This window comes from Centropristis striata, chromosome 3 (assembly GCF_030273125.1).
Source record: "Centropristis striata isolate RG_2023a ecotype Rhode Island chromosome 3, C.striata_1.0, whole genome shotgun sequence".
Lineage (NCBI taxonomy): Eukaryota > Metazoa > Chordata > Actinopteri > Perciformes > Serranidae > Centropristis > Centropristis striata.
In genome coordinates, this window is record NC_081519.1 from 39,905,723 (window position 1) to 39,924,067 (window position 18,345).

At 36.8% G+C, this 18,345-nt stretch overlaps 1 protein-coding gene across 1 annotated transcript; it reads right to left on the reverse strand.

Moving 5' to 3' along the window:
• On the reverse strand, window positions 1–14,842 carry LOC131968336 (protein shisa-5-like). Its single transcript, XM_059329166.1, has 5 exons — window positions 14,617–14,842; window positions 12,148–12,286; window positions 11,598–11,728; window positions 4,755–4,979; window positions 1–3,288 (listed from the first exon to the last, which is right to left on the reverse strand). Exons 1-5 carry the CDS (start codon window positions 14,684–14,686, stop codon window positions 3,032–3,034), a joined length of 822 nt encoding a protein of 273 aa, XP_059185149.1. The 5' UTR covers window positions 14,687–14,842; the 3' UTR covers window positions 1–3,031.
• Between the last annotated feature and the right edge of the window lie 3,503 nt (window positions 14,843–18,345).

Sequence of the window (18,345 nt, forward strand, 5' to 3'; positions counted from 1 at the left end):
CAGAAAATATATACTTTATTGAACACTACAGAAGGAGTGGCGGGTTCTTATCAAAATAAAAGTAATGTACATATATATTCTCAAAGTAGCATTAAAGACAATTATTCTTGGACAAGAAGCACAAATGGAACAAGAATAAATCTCTGCTGGTATGTCTTCCACAAAGAACACGAATGGCTATAATACACACACGAATAAAACACTCCAACTAAAGTCATCTTGAAGAAACAACACTGACCAGAGGACTGAAATGAAAAGGCAGAGCACATTCATAAAGCCAGACAGTAGACAGAAAGGCAGGCTTACAACAGAGGAAGCACACAGCTCACAAATCAGCTGGTCGATGTAAAAAAGCACATGCACATTCCCCACAAATTAACTGCTTTGCAAATTACAAAGATATTTGAGGACATTCAGCAGCTTTCATTAGCTGAAATAAGCCACTGCATAGATTTGACTGAAGGTCTTTCTAGAACCGCTGAAATGGAATAGATTATGTACTAGGGCTGTCATAATATCTGTCTATCTATCTATCTATCTATCTATCTATCTATGATATCAGAATTTCACAACATGTTTATTGTGGCCAACAGAACAATAATATCACAATATGGCGTGTCTTTTCCCGGTTTAAAAGGCTGCAATACAGTATATTAATGTATTTTTATATACCAGACGGCTGCAATATTAACCTTTACCTGCTTAGTCATTACATTCACATGACTGGTTATTTATCAGAAACCTGTGTTAATGATTTGTAAAAACACCTGTAGTTACCCTAAAATCATTGCAATATTGATATTGAGGTATTTGGTCAAAAAATATTGTGACATTTGATTTTCTCCATATCGCCCAGTCCTATCCATAGGAGAAGTTGAAGGGGAAAAAATCTATCAGTCAAATTCCTCTTTATATTTAGCATTTGGGCAAATTAATTACACTCAAAGTCTGAAAGTAGGGAGGTGGAGAGTGTCTGTTAATAATAATTATTGATTTATGGATACTAAAAAAGAAACCAGATGAAAGTATTTAAGTGGATTATTTACACTATACTATGTGTGGACACAATCACGTGTTTTATTAAATTAATACCAGTATTTCCCTATATATGGCAACACCTCCCATCCTGACCACAACCACAGTCCAAGTCCACTTCCTCAATATCAGCTGAATCAGGTCACTTGCTTAACGGTTTTTCAAGTTATTTCAGTCAGCAGAAAGCAGAAGTAACAAGGCAGAATAAGGAAGGCTTATAAGTTTCGTTTTTGGATAAAAGAAACAAGAGACTACCAGTGGTGGAAAATGTACTCAGGTACAAGTACATTTACTGTACTTTTGTACAATTTTGGGGAACTTTTACATTTAGAGGCAAATATTTTTACTCCACTACATTTATCTGCCAGCTTTAGTTACTTTTTAGGTCAATATTTAACATAAAAAACAAGATCAATTTAAAGTGATTTTTTGAATGAAACCTCATGGCAGACCAATACAAATAATCTGATTATGTATTTGGAATACATAAAACAATCTGAGTGGGACCATTCTGCATAATCAGTATGTTTACTTTTTATACACAGTACATTTTGATGCTTTTACTTTTGTAGTTTTACTTCAGTAAGGTTTTGAATTCAGGACTTACTTGTAGTGGAGTATTTTCAGTTTGGTATTATTACGTGCGTTCTTTGTTACGCAAGGGATCTGAATACTTCTTCCACAACTGCAGACTACTTATTTAAATTCAACAGCAATGCTGGTTCTGTCTAATAACCTCATAAAAGGCAACGGTGACAACAATCTCCAGGGGAAAAAAAGGATTTGACAAGGCAAACATCACAGGAAGGAATAAAAAAACAATGACCTTTAAAGATTCATAACATGCACAGTTTGAGTTGTAACTAAAGGAGCTAAAGTTGAAAGGCAGTATATTACAGAATAAAGAGGCCAGTTAAGGTAATTTTAAGTGTGAAACAGACAAAAGGTGTATAAATAAGTAGAAAAGGGAATTTTAAACAGCTGTGAATGACATGTACACTTGAGTTTGATAAAAGTAACGTGGCTAAGAAGGCACAATTGTTTCTTGCATTTTGTAAGTATAACATTTGTTGATGTTTGGTTGATATTTTTTTTTTTTAAATCTCCTTTGGTTATTTCATTCAAAGCTGCTGATGCGTTTCAGCTTAGTTACACGTGTTGTAAGATTAAAACAAAGAATGACAACAACCTGAGCAACAAAAAGGAGACAAAAAAATGCACGTAAAATCTCCCTTGTAGTTGTCCTCGAACACTTAAAAATTTCCCTGTGAGCGAGGCTTATTTTGTTGACTTGATATGATGAATTTTCCCTTTCTCGAGGGTTAAAAACCCTTTCTCCTAAACATCTTTTGACATAAACTGACAATCACATGTATCCTTTTCATAAAACATCCTGCACTGAGATTACACATTTTTGAGTTGACTTGTTCCCAAGTAAAACAAATAAAAGTAAAATAAACTGGCAGAGAGCAATGTAATTACGGCCGTGAGTACTAAAACTCCTCCACAATCGGACCGCTGAGTCTGACTGCAATTGCTGTAGATGATGAATGAGATCAGGCAGATTCGGCCGGTGCACAGTATCGACGGGAACCAGGAGAGGTTTTGAGGCAAGGCTGGAAATTTTCAAAGCACTTCATCTACTCTTTTAAATCAGACTCAGTGGTTTTATGTGTAATTTACCAAGATGACTAAGATGGAGCCTCTAAAAAATATTTAAAAACAAAAAACAAACAAACAATCTCACCACTTGTATATTGTACGTCCATGCAATACGAGCTGAGAGGCATCAACATTTTCACTTGGCTACTCTTCAACAGAACAGATTCACTACAACAGCTACAAGTGTGTCAAAATATTTCCATATTTAACCACCAAAACGCATGAATCGAGACGCTCAAGAGTCTTTGATCCATTCGTACACATTTCCAGTTCTGTCAAGTTCCAAAATGTTGCAGCACGTTTAAAGTGGCTGAGAGTGTGGCACTGTGGTCCCTTATCCTGTCTTGGGAGGTGGAGCAACAAAAGCCGGGTTGTACGCTGGCTGAGCGAGGAAGTCTGTGTTCGGGTATGGAGCGTTAGGCTGCGGCTGGAAAGGAGGCTGAGGCTGGAAAGGAGCCTGCGGCTGGGCAGGAGCCTGTGGATGGGCAGCAGGCTGTGGATGGGCCGGAGGCTGCAGAGGATACGCTGGCTGGCCGGGGCTGAACGCAGCCTGGCTGTAAGGCATTGGGTTGGGAGGGTAGACAGGACCGGCTGCACACACAAAGAAAACATGTCATGAGGTTGAAAGCGCTGAAAACGCTACAATTCTAGCCACAACTTCAGTTCTGTCAAACAAACCATAAATGTCACATATCCCATTTTAAAAACACCCAGACATGACCCAACTCTATTTACAGCAGCGGATATTCCACCTCCACTTCCGACTGCAGCAATTCTAAAGCCCTGTAATTGCACAATGTGTTTTCTTAAGGCTACAGTGTCATTACCCCATGTTCAAAGATGCTTTTCTATAGTATGCTGGATGTTTCTAAATAAAAAAAAAAAACACATTGATCATCTACTTCATTTCCGAGAAACACACTCTTAAAGGTGACGTAATATGCTAATTTTCTTACTTGTATTTGTGTTTCTGACGAGGACATGTTTACATGCTTCAGTTCAAAAAAGAATATTTTTCTCATGCTGCACCCCTATTTACCCTCTGTCTGAGACGGTCTGTTGTGGCCATAGACCATATAAAATATGGATGTGGTATCCGTGACGTCGTCCGTAGATTTCTGAAGAGCTCAAATTAACCCATTGAAGCCTGGAAAGCGTTTACGTTGTTTTGTAGTATTTGTATAAGCTCTCAAATACTTTTTGAATTTAATTTCTATCTGCTACAGAGGCTGAAAAATCTATTATTTAGTAGAAGAGTTCACACTTTTTTTTCCAGAATTTTTCCAGAATTTCCAGAAAATTAGAGGTTTATTTTAAAATCGCCCAGCGGTTTTTCAGGCCTCAATGGGTTAAGCTTAAAGTGGGTGGCTCTGGCCAGCACCATCTTGACAGGGCCTGACTCCTCCCAACTCCCGACTAATGCAGAAAAGGGGCAAAGAGGTTGAGAGGGGGTGTGCTTAGGCAGGCAGAATGCAGCAGCTGGCCACCTGTGAGGTCACCCAGCTGTCACTCAATGCAGCAATGCCCCTAAGTATGTACAACTTTAAGCATTAACATAATGAGTTATAAAAAAAAAAAGTCACCCCACCATTCATTGTCATGAAGTTGGAAATTAGCTTTAGAGACTGAAACCATTTTTTGTACCAGGCTGTAAACATGTTTATTTCTGCTGTAAAGTTAGGCAGTTTTTGGCACTTTCACATTGGCTACACTTCTCATTTCCAAAGGTTGGCGCTTGGTTGTAGCACCTGTCCACTCCTTTGGGGAAAACAAATGCAAACTCTGCTCTGTCAACCGTTATCAGGAAGTTGTTCTTTTAGGTGTGGTTACAATTAAAGATGAGCTGGTGTTCAAAAAGGTTCAGTAGTAAAGTTTTAGAAATTAAAACTTTGCCAGTCCCAATGTATGTATGTTTGAAACAGAAAAATCTACTGCATTTTCTTATAGCTCTCATTTTCAAAGGAAATTAAAAATGATAAAAGGGAAGTTTGAGAACAGGCTTTCATCAGGAATCAAACTTGTAACTTTGTCTAGGGTTGAAAAAAATCCCCACTCACTGGCTTCCTGATATGTTGGTGGGGGTCCTGCTGTGAATGGTTGTCCATAGCCAGATGTTGGCATGGGCTGAGCTCCATAACCCGGCTGCACCGGGACAGGCTGGTAGGCTGGATACTGGCCCCCCTGGTAATGCTGCGGCATCCCTGGTGTGGCGGTCGGCTGCTGGGGGTACTGCTGCGGGGTGCTGGTGACAACTGTGGTGTGGGTGGTGGTAGCTATCACAGCTGTAATTAAGCAGGACACAGAAACAGATGAGAAATACAAATAATATAAAGGCTTGGTAGGCTTGGTAGGGGTTCAATCACAGTTAACCCATTGAAGCCTGGAAAGCGTTTACGTCGTTTTGTAGTATTTTGTATAAGCTCTCAAATACTTTTTGAATTTCATTTCTATTTGCTACAGAGGCTGAAAAATCTATTATTTAGTAGAAGAGTTCACCCTTTTTTTTCTCCAGAATTTTTCCAGAATTTCCAGAAAATTAGAGGCTTATTTTAAAATCTCCCAGCGGTTTTTCAGGCCTCAATGGGTTAACAGTTGAAGTAAGAACTAGCTTTGACCAAGAAAAGCTAATCTGATCTGAGCTGAATCTTTGGTCAACTGGGGGAAACATGATAATGTGCTGGTTAACAAGGTAAATGAGATCATTGTGGCTGAACGAAAAGCAACAAAAAACTATGCAGAAGTCACAAGGTTAACTAGCGTTCTTTTCCAGAGAACAACCACCTCCACCAACACAGTGACCAAGAATAGCACAAAGTTAAGAACAAAGCATTACAACATTACAACAAAAAGAGAAGTTAAGATTTCATTCAGATGAGCTTCTGCAAAATGTCCTGTCCGATGAATGTTGTTTAATTTGGCACCACAAAACAAATGCATATTTAATATCTAATTCAAACCAATGTTTATAAACCAGTGTTTAAGTATAGTTTCACTTGCGCACTAAACAGTTTCCTCTGACTGTCCAGCAACCAGAATCCAAAAAAAGAGTAAATACAAATGTTTATCTGAGTCAACATCAGCCATTTCCTTGTTATACAAATTAAGCTTCATGAGCAGCAGTGTGTGCATTTTTGCTCTCACTTTGCATGTCTGTGGCAATGAGATAAGACAGATTGTTGTGGCCTATGCGGCTGGAAAGCAGACTTGCAGACAGTACCAAGGACTGAAAAAGCACACATCCTGTGCACGTTTTTCAGGTTGCACAGATGTAATCTATGATTTTATTAATAAGAAGAGACTAGAATTAAACATAAGGCGCTGAAGGACTGTGACCGACATTGTTCATGGTTTGGTTGTTGCAGTGAGTGCACAGTTTTTGAAAAATGATTTGTTACTTGCTAGATTGATATAAACATATACAAATACAGAAGCAATCTTCAACCCTTGCAGGGACTCTAAATGTCAAGTGTGTTAAGTGTATGCCCATTAACCCATTGACGCCTGAAATGCCTGTAAAACCTCTGGGCAATTTTAAAATCAGCCCCTAAAACCTGAAGTTTTTCTTGAAATTCAACAGAAGTGTCAACGCTTCTACTAAATCATAGATTTTTCAGCCTCTGTAGCAGATAGAAATGAAATTCAAAAAGTATTTCAGAGCTTATACAAATACTACAAAACGACATATCCGCTTTCCAGGCTTCAGTGGGTTAAGTGAAATTGAAAGACAGCATTGTTTTTAAATAAATCCCCGAGGGGGGAAAGATGTGTGTGTCGGTCGCTACCCCGCTGTGTTTTTCCCCCAAACAGGGTGGGAGTCATCATGACCACTTCCTGTAAATGACGTGGGATGGTCTTGAGTTTTCCTGACTGTGGTCGTCGTGGAAACAATGAGTCACAAGAGGTGGAGCTCTGACATTCCTGGATGTGATCCCGACATGCAAAAGCCCTAGTTGGGGAATCCACATTCCTGCTTGTGTTTTAGCCTACTGCTCTCTTTCTTTCTCTCTCTCTCTCTCTGACAGAACCTCATCGCTGCCTGGCAGGAACTGGTACAGCTGGCTGAAAAGACCACACTGACATTAAAGTGCAAGAGTGTGTTGTATTTACAGTCGTGCTCAAGGGCCAGCACAAATGCACACACTACTCAGGTGCTTTTTTTTTTCCACTGTGAGGACTTTTTAAGGAATTCAGTTAGAGAATCAGGTTAAAGGTCAGACAAGAATAGATAAGTGATATCAAGTCCAGGCTTGGGAGGAGAACAGCAGAAGAAATTTAGCAGAAGAATAATGAGAGAAAGAGAAACTGGAGCCAAATCCACCCTTCAGTAATGAAAAAAAACAGCGTGCAAGCGGTCCGTCTCTGATGGCACAAAGCTCATAAAAAGTAAGGCGTGGAAATTTTCATGCCAATGTTTTTTCCTGTAAGCAGTTTGTAAAGGTGTCTGAGTTTTTACTTTCAATATGGCCTACTGGGGCTCAAGAACCACTCATACAGATTACTAAGCGGCACATATGAGTGATCTAAAAGAATTTGTGGTATTAACTATCAACTATCCCATTATCCCATATGTTTTCCAACAGGGGGAAAACACACACTTTTTTTTTTTACATGAAATCATGAATATGATACCGAAATTCACTGACGTAAAATATATGAAATAAACATAATGCAAAATTAATCTTCTGTTTACCATATCATCATCATGGCTTGCCAATTGGATTTTGGTCTATATTTTTCTGATTTTTGTTGGCAAATTTTGGCACTACAATAATAATCTTCTTGGTACAGGTCACTGTCCAGTGGCTTAGCCTGTTGCACACGTCACTTATTATAGACATCATATTCTCTCATTACATCTCCATGACAGTCACATCCCCCTCTCATATTGATCATGGAGCAATTTGCTTAAAAAGGCAATTCTTTTAGCACTTAACTGCACATTGAACCACTCTTTTTTCTGCCCTAGTACTTCACTGCTCCAATGACATGGTATGTTAAACAGCTGCACCAATAATATTTTCTAATTGTTTTGTGTCATCCAACAAATGCCGATTAATGTATCTTTTTGTCTGCCAACTTTAAAAAAGCGGGACATAAATTCCACTCTTGTCATGCCATACTCTTTGGTAATATTTTTGTAACTTCCCTAACAAGTTTGTCCAGTCAAGAACTCTTACTAACGAATGACATTTAGATAACAGAGGTGAAGAATTCATTATATTTTGGCATGACCTGAATCTGGGATGTAGATAAAACTATGAAAGACAAAAGCTTGGCTTCATACACAATTGGAAGTTTTTCCAAGGTCATACAAATACTGTGAGTTCTCCCCCTGAAGACTTTTGAGTAGACACACTAAATGAGGCAATGTTCTGCATTTATTTTATCGTCAACTAATCCCATCTGATCTGTCTGTGGTGCTCAGCCGGAAGCCCATTGGTTCCTACTAAAATATAAACCTTCAAAAACAAGTAGCAATCAAATGTTTGTTCGTAATGATTTTCCTTAAACAGCATGAGACTGTAGTTTTGAGCAAAGTCAAACAGAAACAACTAGTGTATTTACTGAAGAGTATTTTTAGTCACTGGTCTGTTGCACTACTGAGTATTTATGGCAGCAGACTGTAGGTGTATGTGGGTTTGACTCAAAAATAAACTTCAATCCCAATGGTTTTGGTAAATAAGGAAAATGCCACTGTGCTGCATATTTATCACACAGGAATAGGCTCTATCAGGCTCTGAATGCACAAACAATATTTGTTAACATAAGCTATTCATTGTTGGTGTTAGTCTTTTCATGGGCTTTGTTAAAAAATAAGTAAAATAAAGAACATCACCAGACAGATCCTTAAATAAAGACTCCAATAAAGCTGTTTTTAAGCATCTTAAAACTGGTGTTAATCACATCTCTGACCTAATTCAAAGCAATTGAAATTAACAGCGCCTGAAGAAGATAAAAGTAATTATACAGACGTATTTGAGTTAGGGCGTGATCTTTCCGGTGATTAAACTACAGTGGTGCTCACGTTAGACACAAACCCTAAACAGCAATTATCACTGATGACTACACTGGGTCATCAGCCTGCGGGACACACTGCTCACCACAGAAGATTACCACCTGCACAGCATGCAGAACCACGGCTAACACAAATATCAGGAACTTCACAGCTCTGTACAGAGTGTATTTCACTGAGGGGAAAGTACCTCTGTGTTGACAGTGTCAGATATTTTAGTGATCTGGGGAATGTTCTGTTTTTCAGTGTCTGTAAGAAGTCACTCCAGTAATGAAAGTCATGTGGTGGGTGGGCCGAAAAACCTAAAACCAGCCCCCTGACGGTTAGATTTAGAAACTAGACAGACAAATACTCCAACACACTGGAAACCAAGAGTCTGACTTCTCCATTAAAACAACCTAAAAACCCTAAAAAAAAAAATCTGATGCTGCATTTTACATAGCTTGACTGATTAATTATTTATTGGTGTGTTGGATTTAGGTGTACAATTGTTTTCAGGGTTTAGGTTCACCTGAGTCTGCAGAAAAGAATACAGCAAATGGTGTTATGACATTGTCATACACACTGATATTTCTTTTTACGTAAATTGTGGTACAAGTTACTGGTAGTGGCTTCAATTAAAAGACAATGAGGCACTGTAGATTATACTGATACTTCCACAATAAAGAGAACAACTAAAGTCAAGCATCAGAAATATACACTAAAAATGTATGAAATCTGGAATGCTACAGTTTTATTTCCTATAGTACTTTCTATCAGTCTAGATTGTTTTGCTGGGAGGATGTGAAAAAACACATATGATAAACTCAACAACAATGTCTCTTTCCGGAAAGCATGACCCAGATACTCAAAATAATCCACTGACCTTGTTGTGATGACTAGTAATGAGGACTTTTTCAATTATAGTTCCCACATAAAAACCGCTCACAACAAGCTCGTTCTCAACATTCTGCAACTCACACCAAAACAATCTAGATAAACAGCACCAGAGGTGAGACATCAACTGAGAAATTGTTTATGGTTAAAATAACCACATGAATATTGGCTAATTGGGTGATCAAGGTACTTCACAGCTTTGAAGCAGTGACTTTCACTTTCCTTTTGCACCTATTTAAATTTCTGTTTCTCCAAAACACCGGTTCAACTCCTTTTGTGTTAACCCAATACCTGTTCAGGTATTTTGGGGATTTTAACTTATCAGGATGTGGCTGGTGAACTATCAAACACACTGGGGGCTCAACTCACTTTAAAAATAAAACACATCACTGCTAGTTTTATGAGTTCATAATATATTGGTCTAGGCTTATGACAATAAAAAAAACGAAATAATAAGTTAGTTAATCAATTAATTAATGGGCACAAAACTTTCTTTTCTTTTGTCAATTTTTTAAGCAAAAATGTCAAACATTCTCTACTTTTCTGTGAGGATTTGAGTTTGTTTCCATGTCATAGTGATTGAACTTAACTTCCTTTTGGTTTGGGCCTGCTGGTCAAAATCACAAAAAAAGGAACTTAAATATGACACAATGGGCCCTGGAAAATTGCAATGGGTGTTTTTATTATTACTATATTTCTAACATTCTATAGGAAACAATCCAAACGTATATCATCATATCAGTTACTCCTGCAGTGGGTAGCTCATGCCACCTTGCCATTAAAAAAACTGAACTACCCTTTTGAAAAAATATTTTTTGTAACCTGGCAGTTACTTTAGTAGCAACACTGGACTGTCCACATACTGTAAAGTGGGAGAAAAATTATATCTTGTTTCCATCCTTCTACAGAAGAGGGAGATGAAGTTTGCAGATTGAAGAAAAAACCACTACAAATATTCCCTCCCAAGTGGTCATTTTATGAGGTTTTCTGTAGCTTAACATGTAAAAAATTCAGGAAAAAATTAGGTATCAAGCCTGATTTCCACCGGGCGCGTTACTGCAGCGTCACGTCAGCGCCGCGTATGACGTTGCAAATAGGTAACACTCTAATCAATGAGAGCATTTCCACCGGGCGCGTAGCGTAACGTTACTGCAGCGTCGCGTCAGTGTCTCTACGCGAGCATTAGGTAGGACTTCTATTTCTCCGCGAGACGCTGCCAAATCGCGTGAATCTCAACAGAGCAGATCGCACCAGACAGGAAGTCCGACTCAGAATCAGCGTAAAACACTTCCGCCCCTTTCAAAATAAAACACAATACGCAGTTCATGCAGCCTAAAACTACTTCACATCAACATTATGTTATCATATCAGTTATCAGATCGGGGCATCAGATCAGCAATCAATCAATCAATCAATCAATCAATCAATCAATCAATCAATCAAAGGGTCTCAGAGGATCGGCGACACGGACGACAAGAGACTGATTGTTGAAGTGGAACATCATACAATCATTTATGACATAACATATTGTTTTTATAAGGATAGATGGTCAGATCAACATATCTTTCAACTCAGAGAAGCAAAGTAAGTTGTTTTTTGTTGTTATTGTTTACTTTATACACACAGTTTATCCATAGACTGTATAAATAGAGTTTATCACGGGATATTGCGGTCTCCCGTATGGTCAGGATTATCACGTGATCTCGTTATCTCGCGTGTATGCGGCCGGCTCGCTAAGCTGACGTGCTGCTGCTGTAACGCGTCCGGTGGAAATCCCCAGTCAGTGCCAAACAGATACATAAACATCTGCATCCATGTCATGGTCCCTACTCTTCAGTATACCAAATCAATAAAATCACACCACAACCAAGTTTCAAGCCCCTGAAATATTGATCGTTGTAAATATCAAGGTAGCCACACTATCGTCAATGCAACTAGCCACCAGTTGTGCATAGAGAAAGCATCGCCAGCAACAACAGACAGATTGAACTGCTATCAAAGGGTTACTTACGTTGTGGCTTGCGGCACACCTTGTACAGGCAGCAGCATGGACAGACACAGCAGCAGATGAAGATTATCAAAATGGTGACGAAGCTTCCAACACCGAAGACCATGGGCAATGGGGAGTGATTCAAATAAGGGCTAAAGGAGTCATTGAAGAAAAGAAACAAAGAAAAAAATACTGTAAAACAATACTTATGCTGCTATTAACTTACTGGTACTGAGTAATAGACAAAAAGATGAATGATGTCGATCCTTTAGTACTTTTAGTGCAAAAACAGTGAATGCTATTCATACATTCTACATTCTTACATAATAAAACACAAATATTCCTGTTTGTCAAATCTCCTCCCTATTTCCTTGCTGATGAAATTAAAGCTAATTTCTGCTGCTGCAAGATGCAATGGATTCATCCATTGGCTGCACACTGGTGGTCGTGCACAGGAAGTGTGCAAAATTGTTGCATAACAGGCTGCAAGAACACAACTGTACTGAGGATACAGAAAGAGAAACTATAGTTAGAGTCAATTTATAATTTATAACAGGATAAAATTGAATACCAATCATCTTGTTTATCCTCAGGAAAGCGCCAGAAACTATCCTGACAGCAGTATCTGTGGAGGCAGGAACCACAACAAAATCCTCTGTTGCATTTTATATATTCGTCATCTCCGTAGGCCTGACAGTCCCGGTCCCCCGCTAGAACAAAGAAGAGACAGAAAGAAGAGTGGGGCAGGAAAGGTTAGCTTTGCTACAAGGTGATGAAGTGATGATAAACTACCAGAGATGGGTAAAATAGGAGTAAAGTATTAAATGAGATTTATCAAACAAACTAGGGGCTCAACTCACTTTAAAAATAAAACACATCACTGCTAGTTTTATGAGTTCATAATATATTGGTCTAGGCTTATGACAATTAAAAAAAAGAAATAATAAGTTAGTTAGTTGATCAATTAATTAATGGGCACAAAACTTTCTTTTCTTTTGTCAATTTTTTAAGCAAAAATGTCAAACATTCTCTACTTTTCTGTGAGGATTTGAGTTTGTTTCCATGTGACATAGTGATTGAACTTAACTTCCTTTTGGTTTGGGCCTGCTGGTCAAAATCACAAAAAAAAGGAACTTAAATATGACACATTGGGGCCTGGAAAATTGCAATGGGTGTTTTTATTATTACTATATTTCTAACATTCTATAGACCAAATTATGAAATGGTTGGGAGAAACATTTTAAGTCGCTGCTTAATAGATTTGTAAAAGAAAAAAAAAAGTGAAAGTGATAGCAGTGTGATATACCAGCAATATAATACTAATCCCACATTCGTGAAAGTTATAATGTTCAGTTTTAGTTTAAACTCTATAGAGAAGTTTTGATTTGACTTTATAGTATTTTTTAATATTCCACCTTTAATTATGTTAATGAGGGTAATCTAGATAGATCATCATCACAAACTCTGCAATTGATTAGGTATTAGAAATTTAAAAAAAAACGTATTTCTTTTTAAAAAATTATCAAAGCACAAGTCGAGTCAGTTGAGCTTTAAAGTTATTGATATATCGGTTGGTGTGTTGATCTTCAAATCATTAAATAAAACACTATGTTCCATTGAGTAAGTTTACCAAATAATTGAGATTTAAGTTACTTCTGGGCTAATTTTCGGTTGATAATCACTAAATTTGTTGTTTTCTTTGTATTTTTCATAAAGCAAATTTAACATAGTTCAAGCCCAGTTACTGTGGGAAACTGTTGAAATGTCCTGATGTAATGTACCGAAACAGAGTTAACTGAAACTGAGTCAACTCCAGTCTTGGGCCATTTCGTCCATTTCGTAATCCTTTTCATCCTGCCTGTACACCACTTAAAAAAATGTTTAAATGCAATGTTTGTATTTTTTTTTCCAGCACAACCTCACCTATATGACCTTATAATAATTTAGTCTTTATTCTGACTTACTGGATCAACATTTTGAACCAAAAAGAAACAAAGAAAAACCAACATAAATGTGATCTTGTGATTGTGTGTGATCCTGTCATCCAACTCTGGTTTTTATTCAAGTGTGACTGTATTTTATTTGTCTTGTGTGTTTAGCCTAACACATTTTTTGTTATTTTGAGTACTTTTTGGTTATTTTGTGTCTTTTTTAGTTATTTTGTGTCTTTCTTTAAGTTATTTTGTGTCTTTTTTTTTTAGTTATTTTGTGTCTTTTTTGGTCATTTTGTGTCTTTTTTTTGGTCATTTTGTGTCTTTTTTTGTCTTTTTTGGTCATTTTGTGTCTTTTTTTGGTCATTTTGTGTCTTTTCTTTGGTCATTTTGTGTCTTTTTTGGTCATTTTGCATCTTCTTTAGTCCTTTAGTCCAACATAAAATGTTATTTTGAATCTTTTTTTTACTTTCAAAACACTATCATGCTCAGTAAAGAATTTTAAATGTTGCAAATGTGAACAGAGGTGGCAAATATAATATATAAGAGGGTTACATCCTGTTATATAATTGTATACAAAATATATTTGACCTTGTCTCCAGTTTTACTTGGTCTATCATCATCAAACTGAAACTGGCCTCATGGAGTTTACAGCTAGAGCTTTAGAGGTACATTTTTAGTAGGGCTCCACGCTGCTTTGTTTTCTAGTCTGGATGTCATGAAGAAGTCATGCTTTGGTGCTTTTGGTGACTCCAGAGGGTTAACTTAACGTGCACTAACCGAAATAACCCTGGAATATTTGTTTAACGTGAAGTCACTGTAAGGAAGACGCCCTGGATCCGGATGACTCTCCATTAACAAGTTGACAAAAGCTAGTCACAATATTAAAAACAATGTAAGAAAACTAAAACTAAAATAAAAAAAAGGTCAGTTTAAAAGGAAACCCAGAGCTCTCGACTGGGAGGCGAGCTGACGTCACTGGCATCGCCCAGGTCCTACAGCTAACAGAGCTAACGTTAAATTACCGTTAAAATACGCAGCTGAATGAAACGACACTAAGGAGACAAAGAGGACAAACAATAAGTAAGAATGAAATACGTCAAACTCACCAGATACATAAGGGGCCAGGACCGCACATAGAACCAGCACAGCAACAACACTGGACAGGCCTGACGCCATGGCTACTTCACGACTCCCAGAATCAGACAGGAAACTAGGACCTTTCTCCGCCTGATAAACAGCTCTGACTGACTCTAACCCAGCGAGCTGCCGCCGCAGAGATCGTCTATACCGCTCGGCTGCATCACTCCGCTGAAGTCCCGCCCACGTTCCAGGCGGTTTTTTTATTCTTTACCCCTTTGATGCACAACATGGGTCTAAAGTGACCCGACATAGTTGTTATGTTCTATATCTTAACAATAAATTGTTTTTATCATTTGGTATTCCAGGTTTTCCTCAATTACATACCGTCGTATACCGCACTTTATGTGTTTTTTATGCACACTGTTCATTGCACCTTATTTGTTTCATAGCACCAACGTTTTTATACTGCATATTCATATTTATTCTGCACTGGAATTCTACTCCTTAATACATACTCCTTCTTTAGACACTTTATTTGTATTTTTACATTACATTTTATTGTATTTTATTGTATTTTTATATTTTATTGCTTGAAGTATGCCTAGGTTGTTCTTTTTATTTAATTATTTAATTGTGTTGTTATTGTCTCTGTGTGTAATGCTGCTGCTACACTGTAATTTCCCAGCTTGGGATAAATAAAGTATATCTATCTATCTATCTATCTATCTATCTATCTATCTATCTATCTATCTAATTAGTTTGTTTTTGATCATCATAGATAGATAGATAGATAGATAGATAGATAGATAGATAGATAGATAGATAGATAGATTGTATTATTATTTATTCATCTCCGAAGGGAAATTCGGTTGTCACAGCAGTCCGGTATTCAAGAACAATAAAATACAAAAGAATAAAATACTGAGGTAGCATAAATAAAAACAACAATAGAAAAAAACACAGAATAGAACAAGAACACTTAAGAAGTTAAAAAAAGAAGATCAGTTGGTAGGATGGTTGACATCCTATTTTTTTTATGTTTTCCTTTATCAATTTTTGAATAAAATCCCTTTTTGTGTCACTACCCTTCTAATGCACAACATGGGTGAAAAATGACCCATATACATTTTTTTAGCAAAGTAGCTTGTTAAGCTAACTACTTAGCTAACTTCTTTAGCTAAGTAGCTTGCTAAGTTAAATACTTAGCTAACTTCTTGGCTAAGTAGTTATCTTAGCAAGCTACTTAGCCAAGTAGTTAGCTATGTAATAATACAAAAAAATTTCTTCTTCATAAAGTATGAGAAGCAAAATGGAAAGAATAATCTGTTGTTATCAAAAACAAGATATTTAAAGAATTCTTGGAATATTCAATCATAAGATAAGTTGATCAAAAGATAAAGCACAGAAACACACAGCTAACATTAAATAACATGGGAAATGAATGCGGGTCATTTTTGACCCATGTTGTGCATCAAAGGGTTAAGTATTTTTAGCTTTTAATAGGCTGTACTATTAAATTACATATTCTATAAGTAATTAAGTCATATAAGTCTAGCATGCTTTTTTAAATCTTTTTTTATTTACAGACTTACTTTTTTTTTTACTCCGATATACTGCAATATTATTATTATTATTTTTAATTTTGAAGTAACCCAAAAGGAATCAGATCATTGTTTTGTAAGAAAACGGGCTAAGTTACTGTATATGGAAATAATTCAATACATTTCATATGAAATGTATCTGGTCCAACCCTGCTGACATACAATGGCTTTTTTGCACAAAATTACATTCCAATGATGCATTAAATACCTGCAGACATTTTAGCAATACATTTTTCACCTTTAAGCAACTGGGATAGTGGGGAAAATATTTTTGAGTGGAAAAAAGAGGTACTTGTACTTTACCTGAGTATTTCCATTTTATAGGCTTTATACTTTCAACTGTATATGACTACTTCACTATATCTCAGAGATAATGTTAGACATTTTACTCCACTACATTTATCTGGCAGCTTTTCACATCAGATTTTTGTATATACCATCTCCAAATTTGGTGTTTTAATATGATCTGTGTTTCTGACACCATGAAAAGTTGTCTTTTTAGAGATAGTTGATCTCACAGAACATCAACAGCACAAACATATGATGATCTATAGAATTATGATGCATTGCTGTAGATTAAACTTCCCAACAGTGTATAAAGGAGCAAAAATCAGTTCACTTTTGTACATCTACAGCAGTAAAATAGTATAGTATAGTATAGTATGGTAAAATAGAAATAGTAAATAGTCAAACACAGATCACTTTTCTGTAATATGAGTACCTGTTATACCCCAGGTCCTCCCATTCTTTAGAGAAACCTGAAGTAAAAGCATAATTTTAAGTACTTATAAGTCTTATTTGGTCTGTACTTTTACTTATTTAGTAAATGTACTCTTTTTTTATCAGGACTTTTACTTGTAATGGAGTATTCTTAGGGTATGGTATTTCTTTTTTCACTTAAGTAAAGGATCTGATTACTTCTTCCACCTTTGATCATTGCTCGGACAATTAGTATGATTAGAGGGTGAAAGAAGTCTTTGGGCCTCTATCAACCTTGTTTTTCTCATTTTCTGTGCGCTTTGTCTTTCATGTGCTATTAGTTTGTGATTTGGTGATTAAGAATGTATTTATTTAGGATTATGCAGCAATCAAAATAACAAACAGAAATAATAAAAACATTATTTTGACTCAGTACTGAGATGAGGCTTTAAGGTTACATGATAATCTATCAGTTGCTGGTTGTTAATCCAGCCTTCGCCCAAGGTGGTGTCACTTTAAACTCAAAGATATCATATTCAATCAATTGTAACCAGTTATGTTCGACTCAAACAATAAATTGATTATGAAAAATATTTCTCTGTTGACCAGCTCATCAGTTTAATACAATAAAGTGAGAACAATATTGTGATTTAGTTCTATTTATGCTACCCAGGAAAGCGTACACTACACTGCACAATGACAGCAGCATAAAGAGGAAATAGTGAGAGTAAGATGTCTTAGTTTTTCACTGTCTCAATCAGGACTCGCCTCTTTTTGCCTTAAGTGGCTGCTGAGAGCAGTCCCTACTGATCAGTGTGCTTTTCAAGAGGCTGCAAACCATAGATAGAGCGGATGCATCTGGCTGCTGGAAGCAAACACAGTGGGGCGGTCTGCTGTATCTGTGGTTGAGAGATCAAAAGCACCTCCCTTATTTGAATACAGCCAAACATTTCATCTTCAAACATAGAAGAAGTCTAACTGGAATTTATGAGAATGATGATCACTATGGTTGATCTCTCATGCCCAACTTTCCATTTCAGCTACTCATTTAACTTTATAAAAGCAGTTTAGAAGAAACTTGTGGGTACTGTACTCTAATGGTCTCAAGAGGAAATGAGAAACCCCAGTGTGGGTTTTAAATGCTTTATAGTGCATATGAAACTCACAGTGATGCACAAAGTCTCATTCTCTACGATCATTAGTCTATACTCTTGGGGCAGTGGTGAAAGAAGTATTCAGATAGGAAAAATCCTGCATCCAATGTGTTACTTCAGTAAAAGCATTAACAATAGAGAATCAAAAGTATCCATTGTGGAACCAAATAGCCCCTACCATTGTTATGGTCATATTTATTATATAATTTGATTGTTATTACTGATGCTTTGAGGTTTTTATTTTTTTTAGTGTAGCTGGTTGAGTTGAGATCATGTTTTACTATTTTATATACTGTTGATA

What these genes read in the sequence shown, in the direction of transcription:
- LOC131968336 (XM_059329166.1), bottom strand. Translation starts at nt 14,686, where the DNA reads ATGGCGTCAGGCCTGTCCAGTGTTGTTGCTGTGCTGGTTCTATGTGCG. An exon ending in GAGGATAAACAAGATGATTG is followed by an intron (nt 11,729 to 12,147) that starts GTATTCAATTTT and finishes TGACTCCTTTAG; the next exon opens with CCCTTATTTGAATCACTCCC. An exon ending in ACCAACATATCAGGAAGCCA is followed by an intron (nt 3,289 to 4,754) that starts GTGAGTGGGGAT and finishes TTGTGTGTGCAG; the next exon opens with CCGGTCCTGTCTACCCTCCC.